This window comes from Copadichromis virginalis, linkage group LG3 (assembly GCF_057382275.1).
Source record: "Copadichromis virginalis isolate Kocher_CV1m ecotype Utaka linkage group LG3, C_Virginalis_male_GT1.1, whole genome shotgun sequence".
NCBI classification, from domain to species: Eukaryota; Metazoa; Chordata; class Actinopteri; order Cichliformes; family Cichlidae; genus Copadichromis; species Copadichromis virginalis.
The window spans coordinates 1,180,093-1,191,344 of NC_140620.1; the positions used below are offsets into that span (position 1 = coordinate 1,180,093).

Genomic DNA, 11,252 nt, shown 5'->3' on the forward strand with positions numbered 1-11,252 from the left:
GAAACACATAACAGTCACGCCTAAAACAAAACACTGACAACATCGAATCGTAACAGATTAATGATTCTTTTCTCATTCTGGCATATTTTATCTAAGCCATTCTCAAATGTGGGTTTCATTTGTGAAAAGTGCTATATATATAAACTTACTTATTTACTTACATAATCTCTATTTTATTTAAAGGAAATATGAGAGCATCATCTCCAACAGTGATCAGAAATCTAAGGGACCTCCTGCTGTTTACCAGCTGAGAGCAAAAAAAGAGAAATTTGGAACTTTGACAAGAATGACTGTTGGAGAAAAAAATCTATACAAGACAAACAGAACCATCTTACTGGTGGGAGAAACAGGAGCAGGAAAATCCACACTGATCAACGCTCTGCTCAACTACACCATGGGAGTGAAGTGGGAGGATGGAGTCTGGTTTACGATGGTAGAGGAGGAGAAGAAGAGTCAATCAGAAGGACAGACAGAAAGTCAATCAGAAGGACAGACAGAAAGTCAGACATCAGATGTGATGGTGTACGAGATCTTTGGTTTTGAAGATGAAACTCTGCCCTACTCTCTGACCATCATCGATACTCCTGGATATGGAGACACCAGAGGGACTGAACGTGATGACATCATCAGTCAAAGATTATTGGACTTGTTTCAATCAGAGGATGGAGTCCATGAAATTAGTGCAGTGGGTTTGGTCATGAAGGCGAGTGAAAATCGACTGAGTGACCAACTGAAGAACGTCCTTGATTCAGTGATGTCTCTGTTTGGAAAAAACATGGAGAAAAACATCATAGCTCTGATCACACACTCAGATGGAAGCAGGCCTAAAAACCCTCTTCAAGCTCTTGAAGCTGCAAACATTAAATGTGCCAAAAAAGGGGAGAATCAGCCTGTTTACTTCCTGTTTAATAACTGCCAGCTTGAAGATGAGGAAGAAGAATTTCTGAAACTAAATTTTGAAAGATCAGAGAGAGGAGTGAGAGAGTTCACAGCCTTCCTGGGAGAAACTACACCTCTAAAGCCAGAGACAACTCCTGAAGTGTTAAAGGAAAGAATCAGACTGACAGCCTGCATCCAAAACATGCAAGAAAGAATCAAATTCACTGAAGTGAAACAGAGAGAGATGAAACAGACTCGGGAAGCTCTGCAGAAGAATGAAGTGGTCACTCCATGTGTTGTTTTTAAACATAAAGAACCTATCAGAGCAGAGACGTGTGGGCTGGGTTTGAAAGCAGCTGTCAGCTGTACAGTCTGTGAGGAGAACTGTCACTATCCTGGATGCACGGTGCCCTTAAATCACTGTGAGGTCTTTAGAGATGGTCTCTGCACGTCATGCACCAACAAGTGTCCTGCATCAGTGCATGTGAAAGGAAAGTGGAGATATGTGACCAGGATAAGGAGCGGTCAGGAGAACGAACCACCAACAAAAGAGGAGGATGTTGATTTACTTGGAAAGGAAATGAAACTGCTGACAGCAGAGAAGTCCCAGTTTCTGGATGAGTCCTACCAGCATGTAGTCAGACTGGAGCAGATCGCTCTGAAAGCTGATTCAGCATCCACTACTGTCCACTTGGACTTCCTGATTGAGAAGATGAAGCAGAAAGGAGACACAGAGAAGGTCCAGAAACTGGAGGAGATGAGAAGGAGAGAGGATAAAAGAAGCAAAGGAGCACAGAGGTATGTTAAAGTTACAGCAAAGTGACTGTTGGTTATAATTATTAATAAAAAATGTAGTTCATTTAAATTTTAATTATAACAATTATAATTAATTACTATTTTCTTTTCAAAGGTATATGACAAATAAGAGTGTAAACACTAATGTCACTGCTGAAACACATCAGTGAAAGTTTGTCCTGGGTTTATTTCACTCTCAGCATTCAAACTGTTTCCCCTCTCACACAACAATATATATATATATATATATATATATATATATATATATATATATATATAGAGAGAGAGAGAGAGAGAGAGAGAGAGAGAGAGAGAGAGAGATTGATTAACTGCATAAGAAAAAACCTGATTCTCATGACTGAATTTGAACGTTAGTTATAGAAATCCGTTTTCTTCACACAAAGAAACTGGAATCAATCAGTGATTTGTGTGAAAACATGACAAAACTATAAAGAGACATTAACATCTGGTTTAAATGAGGGAGAATTACACCAACCTTTTTATAGTGAACAAAAACTACAACTGTGTGCAAAAAGAAAAAATTACTCCAGCATCTTATTCCCAGATCATCCATTCAACCATTTCCAGCTGGGAACCATGGCCTCAGATGGTGCTGATCCTTATCTGTGTCACTATAAAGAGAAGGTTACAGCTGGAGGTCATTGTTCAGTCAAGGACTAACTATTTCAGTTAATGGAAAATAAATGTTAAATAGAGTCTAACTTGCCAATTTTTGTATCAAAATAAAAAATAAAATCAACTGAAATTATTTTGGGATGTTAACTTGTCTGTTAACTGCTGCTAAGTGCTTTGAGAAAGTGTCACTTACTGTGCTGTACTGTACTGTGACACCCACTCTTGAAGGATTTAAATCTGCCCAGAATATCATGCCAATATTCTAATGCTGACAATAAAAACTAACACTGTAGGAATCCAGGCCAGCAACAGCTATGATCCACCCAGCTGATGTCATGCCAGCCCAATTAAAGGTTGCGGTGAAAAAATATTTGTTCATCCTGTGAATTACAAATAAAGAAATAAAAACAGAAGCTGTCTTCTGTTTACGTGGGCAGTGTACAGTCAGCCTCCACTGTCACTTTTGTCTCAGGAATATATAAAGTATAATATAAAGTAGCAGTGTGACCACGAATGCTTTGAGAGAGCAGACGGGAAAAAAAAGAATCTAATTGAAAAATAGAAAATAAAAGCTTTTATTCTATGTGATTTTTGATTCTGGCCAGAAAATGATCAGCTCAGTTTTCAGTGTACAAACTAACAACAGGAACCTGTTCGTAATGTTTACGTTTGTACTGAAGACATTTTTGCTTTACTCTGCAGGATCAGTTTGATCTCATCACCACATGAAGACATCATCTCAGACAGTTTTCTCATCAGGTCAGGACCTCCTGCTGTCTACCAGCTGAGACCAAAGAAAGAAATGATTGGAACTCTGACAAGAATCACTGTTGGAGAAAAAAATCTAATCAAGACAAACAGAACCATCTTACTGGTGGGAGAAACAGGAGCAGGAAAATCTACTCTGATCAACGCTCTGCTCAACTACACCATGGGAGTGAAGTGGGAGGATGGAGTCTGGTTTACGATTGTAGAGGAGAAGAAGAAGAAAACTCAAACAGAAGGACAGACAGAAAGTCAAACAGAAGGACAGACAGAAAGTCAGACATCAGATGTGATGGTGTACGAGATCTTTGGTTTTGAAGATGAAACTCTGCCCTACTCTCTGACCATCATCGATACTCCTGGATATGGAGACACCAGAGGGATCGAACATGATGACATCATCAGTCACAGATTGTTGGACTTGTTTGGATCAGATGATGGAGTCCATGAAGTTCATGCAGTGGGTCTGGTGATGAAGGCGAGTGAAAATCGACTGAGTGACCGACTGCTGTATGTCTTTGATTCAGTGATGTCTCTGTTTGGAAAAAACATGGAGAAAAACATCATAGCTCTGATCACACACTCAGATGGAAGCAGGCCTAAAGACCCTCTTCAAGCTCTTGAAGCTGCACAAATTAAATGTGCCAAAAATAAGAAGAATCAGCCAGTTTACTTCCTCTTTAATAACTCACAGTATGAAAACCGAACAGAAGAAAACAAGTCTTCAAAACTTTCATGGGAACTCACACAGGAAAACATGAATCAATTGACAGACTTCATGGGAAACTCTAACCCTCAAACACTGATGAAAACAGCCGAAGTGTTAAATGAACGAATCAGACTGAAAGCCTGCATCCAAAACCTGAAAGAGAGAATTGAGCTGGGTGAACTGAAACAGACAGAAATCGGACAAAAGAGAGAAGCTCTGAAGAAACATGAAGAAAAACAAAGAGAAGAAAAGAAAAAGCTTGAAGAAGCTAAAAAAATCTACGAAACTCTAAAGAACCAAGGAGAACAGAAACGTGAAGAAGCTCTAAAAATACAACAAACTATAAAGGAACTTGAAGCAGAGATGAAGAGGAATGAGAATTTCACTGTAGAAGTTGATGAGCCCTACAAAGAGAAAGAAGCCATTGATGGTGGGATGAGATTGTTGTTGTTTTATGAAGCAGCTGTCTGCTGTACAGTCTGTGAGGAGAACTGTCACTATCCTGGATGCACAATGGCCTGGTATCCCGAACACTGTGAAGTCATGAAAGGAGGTCGCTGCACTGTTTGTACCAACAACTGTCCTGCATCAGATCATGTGAAAGAAAAGTGGAGATATGTGACCAAGACAAGGAGGGTAATGAAGACGAATGAAGAAATGAAAAAGCAGTATGAGAAGAATGTGTCAGAATATGAGATGAAAGCCAGAGAGTTAAAAACTGTTACAGAGGAAGTGGATGAAACAAAGAAAACAGCAGCTGATTCATCACTAAACAAACAAGAAATGCAGCAGAAATATGAAAAGTATCAAAAAGAAAAAGAGAAGGAGTGTACCCTGTTAGAAAATCTTGAAAAGGAAATGAACCAGCTGACAGCAGAGAAGTCGCGGTTCCTGGATGAGTCCTACCAACATGTTGTCAGACTGGAGCAGATCGCTCTGAAAGCTGATTCAGCGTCCACTATTGTCCACTTGGACTTCCTGATTGAGAAGATGAAGGAGGAAGGAAACACAGAGAAGGTCCAGAAACTGGAGGAGATGAGAAGCAGAGTGGATGAAAAAAACAAAAAAGCAGCATATTGGTACAAGTTTACTCAAGCAGCATCAGCTATCAGAAACATTGGGAAATCCTTGGTCTGGCGTAAGTGAAGCATGTAAAGAAGCATCATGCAGCTGTGTGAATGGCTTTTTTTCTGACACACTCTATGCTACATGTTCAGATGTACACAACATGGTTTTTTGTTGTTGTTGTTTTTGCTGACAGATGGCATATTACTTCTAAAAAAGCCTGTTATTGATTATTGATCAGCACTGACGTCTCTACTTAGAGATCAGTCAGTTTGTTTAGCAGTTCTTTGGTCCTAAGGAGAAGTTACTGTGGCTCACTGTTCGTTTTATGCATCTGACATCAAATCTGTACCAAATACAACATGTGGCTCTGTGTGCTTTGGTGATGCCTGCAGAAAAATGTCGATTGCTTCCAACATTATTTTCATCTCAAGAAAAAAAATGTTTCTCACATATTTTCCAAATATGTGAGAAATGTCATTGAATTTATATCATTTAAACATGACATGAAAATGATTGATCAGTAAAAATATGATGACCTTTCTATCAAAGTTCTCAGTAGTCAGTATAATCTTTTAATGATATAAGTTTGCATATAGTAGAATAGTGCATGTTGACCTTTTGATGACTTAGGCTGTTGGGTGGTGATGATGGGTTTAAATTTTATTATTGTAATTTGATGATGATGGCCTCCTTCTAAGACGGGAACATCATGTATGCTTTCATATTTTATCCAGTCATTAAAAAAATCAAAATTCTCATTTATAAAGAATACTGTCCTGATTTTGTATTTTGAGGTAAGAGACAAACGACTGCAAAGTCCCCGTGATGATTTTATTTAAACACATATATGTGGGAAGCCGAGCACGATCACCCAAAAAGCATCGATCTTCCCAGAACCATAAATGAGCAGTCGTATATATAACATAGTTGATGACGAGCATCATGCGTCACAGCAGATAGCTAACATGCATCAGTTCCAGTAATTCCGACCTTGGACACATTCAAAAAAGAACAGTTCCTTCCTCTGTTCCTCCGCCAGATGCTTCCTGTTATTTCACTTAGTACACTTCACTCATCTGTGGAACTAAACCGTCACGTACGCAGGTAAAACAACTTTGCAGTTTCGAGCAAAACAAGTCTAGATACTGTGTATGTGTACAGGCAGCCTATGTGTGTCTTGACCTCAGTGCATGACCTATTCTGAGTCATCTGTTACCAGGCAAACTCCAATGCAGCAGGCTGCTGAGTGCACACAGGCCTGTATTCTGTTTACAGGTTATATGTGGTGTATTGTATTGTAAGCATGTATGCAATCCTTTCGTAGCTCGATGCATTTCTCAATTGATCGGGCGGAAGTCGCGCTGCCCGAAGCTTCAGACCATCAACTGACCAAGCTTCAACTCTTTAATAAGCACAAAAATGCAATGTGTATAACATGATTACAGTTGCACCTGCAATGAAAGATTATTATGTGATTATGCTCACACCTGAAATACAGACTTTAATGTAACATCAACAGCTTCAATAAATGCTCTGATGAAATGATAATGATAAACGATAAGTGATGCAACAGTAATGATAATGGTTATGAATAGTAACATTAAAATAATATTCTAATCTCCACAATACTTTGAATTATTGCTTTTTCTTTATTAATATACATGTATTTCACACAGGTATTTGTACTTATGTAACAGCACATGACAAGTATTACTACATAAACTCCACAGTCAGTTATTATGCAGAGCAGAGCTGCCAGCTGTGCTGTAAATGCAGCGAGGGCGCCCCCTGCTGTTTAACGATCAGTACAACAGTGTGTGAGAACAGCTCCCTGCTCCTCTGACGTCACTATCTCCACAAATACATGTGTTTCTGTCACGTTGTTCTACTGTTGTCAGTGTGAGCTTTATCCTGCTGCTCCTCTCATGCTGACTCAGTAAACTGGTTGTGGGACAGTAACGTGTCACTGACACGATCCAGAGACAGTCCAACATGTTGTTGTCTTTCAGTGAGTGCAGAGGATGTTGGAGACACTGAACTCAGACACCGTGTGGAAATAATCCAACTTTGACTCTTCAGTGTTTCTGAGCCCAGTCCTGAAATCTGATCTTCTTCCAGCTGATCGATGCCTCGATTGATTCTTCATGTGTTCATGCTGGATATTTGTGATGGCTCAGGCCGAGCGGAAACATTTGGATCCTTTCATGTTGGACTTGATCTGTTCAGATTCTCTGTATTCGGGTCTTCCACATGAATCGTCTCCTGCTCGATGCACTTTTCTGTCAATCCTCAATAAAATCTGCTTCATTCAGTCACTTTGCTCAGAGAGTCTTTACTGGATCATCAGCTGATTTTCTTTGTTTCTCTTTGTTCCTCAAACACTTTCAGTTTATTGCAAGCAGCAGCTCTCACACACACACAGCAAACACACACAAAGCTCCATCACAGCTGAGATTTCATTCAGTTATCAGGAAGAACCTGTGTCTTCTGGAGGAAGCAAGCCCCTAAAATGCTCTTTACATTCCTGTAATTAGTGATACAGTTCCACTGTAACAACAGTATAATCATCTATTTATATTTATTTATTCATCATTAAAACATTAGTATTATAATACATTATACATTATAATACAGTAACACTCATCATGACAACAGCAGCATATCCTCACATGTAATTATTAGTCTCTGCACTATGATGTATGTTTTTCTTCCACATTATAAACATTCGAGGCCGTCTGAGCATTGAGTGCTCACGCTGTATGAAGCCTGCAGGTAAAAATACACCAGTCAGCTCATGAAACATCCAAAACCTGGATTTTTAACCAGAGTGAGATCCACGAGTATCAATTCTAACAAAAATAGACTGTTTGTGAGAGAGACTCACCTGGTCTCTGATTGTAAAGCATTCAGCTCCATCTTGGTTCATTTTTCAAGTCAAGTTGCTTTACTGTCATTTCAACCACGTACAGTGGTGCAGTACACAGTGAAATGAGGTGACGTTCCTCCGTACCAGGGTGCTACATATGACACACAATCAACACAGGACTACATAAAGTGCAAGTGTGTAGAAGTTGCAAAAAAACAAACGAAGACAGTGAAACACAGAAAATACAGACACAACACTGCAACAGAAAAGTGCAACAATGACAGCGGCTTATGCAGAAGACTGAGCATTGTGGAAAAGTACCTTGGTGTATGAAGGTGTGCATGTGTTTGTGTGTGTGGGTGGGTGTGTCCAGTCACTGAGTGTTCAGGAGTCTGACGGCTTAGGGGAAGAAATGGTAAATGGCCTGTATTTGTAGAGCGCTTTACTAGTCACTAATGACCCCAAAGCGCTTTACACATCCAGTCATCCACCCATTCACACACCCATTCACACACTGGTGATGGCAGCTACATTGTAGCCACAGCCACCCTGGGGCGCACTGACAGAGGCGAGGCTGCCGGACACTGGCGCCACCGGGCCCACTGACCACCACCAGTAGGCAACGGGTGAAGTGTCTTGCCCAAGGACACAACGACCGAGACTGTCCAAGCCGGGGCTCGAACCGGCAACCTTCCGATTACAAGGCGAATTCCCAACTCTTGAGCCACGATCGCCCTCAGAAACTGAACGGTAGTCTGGTCGTGAGGGCCCGGATGCTCCAGTACCTCTTTCCAGAAGGCAGCAGGATGAAGAGTGTGTGTGAGGGGTGTGTGGGGTCCTCCATGATGCTGGTGGCTTTGCGGGTGGAGCAGTTGCTACAAGTGTCCGTGATGGAGGGAAGAGAGGCTCCAGTGATCTTCACAGCTCCTCTCACTATCCGTTGTGGGGTATTGCAATCCAATACGGTGCAGTTACCATACCAGACAGTGACATAGAATAGGGATAGGAATGGGCAGGTTGTTCCACAAATTAGGCGCAACCAGGGCAAATGCACGCTCACCTCTGGTCTTAGGCAGAGATCTAGGCTGTACCAAGAGTAATTGGGCTGATGATGTGAGGGCTCTCCCAGGGGTGTATGGTCTAAGGAGCTCAACGAGATAGCTAGACACTGTATGGTTTATGATTTTAAAGGTGAGCAGCAATACTTTCATTAAATTTGGTATTTGATAGGGAGGCAGTGCAAATCAGCAAGGACAGGAGTGAAAGAGGCAAACCTGCCGGTTGCAGTCAGAAGGTGTGCCGCAGCATTTTGGACAAGCTGCAATCTATGGAGCAGACTGGAGACAGAAGTAGAGGGAATTACAGTAATCCAATCAGAAGGTCACAAAGGCATGAATCAGCTTCAAGATCCTTGTGTGTTACATAATGCTTAGCCTTAGAAATAAGAAGCAGCTGGTAAAAGCTAGATTTGACTGCAGAGGATAGTTGTCTATCAAGTTTGAAAGAGCTATATCACAGAACACCTAGATTACTAACAGTGTCAGAGAGCAAAGTGGCAAAGGATCCAAAGGATCAGCCAGCTGGCCCCGGGAGACATGACTGTGAAGAAGCCTGTCCATTCTCCGGCTCTTCTTTGCTCCGTTTCCATTTGCAGTCTCATGCCCTCTCTTATCAAGTCCAAGAATTCATCCTTCCTGTCTTTCTTTTGTCCACTCTTGGCTGCAGCTGGCCCACTGCTGAACTGGGCCTGGAGTGTCCTCCTGGATGGAGACAATTAGGACTGGAGCCTGGTAGAAGGCTCTGTCCCAACACCTCATCCATAATACAGACCAGCACCATTTAGCAGCCGTGGGCTTCCCACTCACTCCCTCGCCTGACCCTGGATACTTGCAATCCTAACAGCAGAGGAAATCACAAGTGGCAATGGACAAAAACAGCAACAGTACAGGTTTACACGAATAAGTTCAAAAGACTACAGTTAACAATACATATTTTAACACTACTGTACATACTTTGTTTTGTTTTGTTGGCCTGCAAAGGGGTGATTTTTCCCACCAGGCCCATCTTCACAAGAATTGCCCTAACAGACAGAATATAAGAGAACATCTCACTCATGTTAGTCCCTGAACAGCATCCACAGCAAACTGTACTAAATTAGGACCACAAGACCAAAAACATCACTCTGCCTCACACGTAACAGAGTAAGAACTGCATACTATTGCTGCACCTGCAGCCCACAGTGGCTGACGTTTTAGCACTGGTGAAAAGGTGTTCGTTGTCTCGCTGGAGTTTAATAAACTCGCCGTCTGCTCCTTGCTATCTAAAATATAACAGGACACAGGCGTAGCTTCTCAATCATCTCACACTTCTGATGATCAGCTGTTTGACGTTTATTCAGCTGTGTGAAAACTATAAGTTACTATAACAAACCGATTTACTCAGGAACAAATAAAACACTGAAAAAAGCCAAACAATAACATGTTTAAGTTATCTAAGTGACACATGTATCATGTTTAACCTGAGTAGTGAAAGACCGCGGGGGGTTAAAAGAACGATGTGCCGTGAGTTCGCTGTTCTCACGGCTCTACTGAGCCTTGCCCCCGGCTAGCTATTGAGCTAGTGGGTAACAGACGTCTCAGAAAACGTCGGAGCACTTTTGCAAATATGTGGTGTCTTGATAAACCGAGCAGATATTTGAAGTTTACACAGCTACATTCTCACCTGGAAATATTTTAAACGTTTATTTTGTGACCCAGAAGGAGTAATGAGAGTAATATTAAAACTAACCTTTATGTTAAAACCAGCGGCACTGTGCAGTTACAGTCACGTAAGTTTAATGAATGTAAAATAAATCACCTTAATATTTAAAATGAAACTTCCATTAACTTTAATATCTTAACAATAACAATTTCTACCGTCTCTGTAGCTGCTGCCATCGTTAGAAACTGAACTGGCTAGGCAGCGCTATGAATTCTGGGATAGGTTGGGCCACAAAGTACACACCTGACCCATACTTCGAATCAGGGGAAATGAAGGCCGCATTTGGAGCAGCCTTCATCGCCTGGCTGTGACGTGATCGGCCTTCAAATGCCTCTGGAGGATGAGGCCCCTGACTTGGGACACAGCTAATGTTAGACCTCATGTGGCTGGAGCGTGTCAGCAGTTCCTGCAAGACGATAGTGTTGATGATATGGACTGGCCCACTCGTTGAGCACATCTGGGACATCATTTAGGTGTGTTGCACCACAGACTGTCCAGGAGTTGGCAGATGCTTTAGTCCAGGTCTGGGAGATCCCTCAGGAGAACATCCGCCACCTCATCAGGAGCATGCCCAGGTGTTGTAGGGAGGTCATACAGGCACTGCTGAGCCTCATTTGGACTTGTTTTAAGAACATTGCATCAAAGTTGGATCGGCCTGTGTTTTTCCACTTTCATTTTGAGTGTGACTCCAAATCCAGACCTCCATGCTTGATCTAACTACATATTTAATAAGAATATTTCATTCGTTCACATCTGGGATCTCTTATTTTTGTG

At 41.5% G+C, this 11,252-nt stretch overlaps 1 protein-coding gene across 1 annotated transcript; it reads left to right on the plus strand.

Annotated features, from left to right (window-relative positions):
• Positions 1–231: 231 nt before the first annotated feature.
• Positions 232–7,156, plus strand: LOC146712209 (uncharacterized). The gene is made up of 2 exons (XM_085451930.1): positions 232–1,677; positions 3,013–7,156. Exons 1-2 carry the CDS (start codon positions 287–289, stop codon positions 4,928–4,930), a joined length of 3,309 nt encoding a protein of 1,102 aa, XP_085308056.1. The 5' UTR covers positions 232–286; the 3' UTR covers positions 4,931–7,156.
• Positions 7,157–11,252: the final 4,096 nt, after the last annotated feature.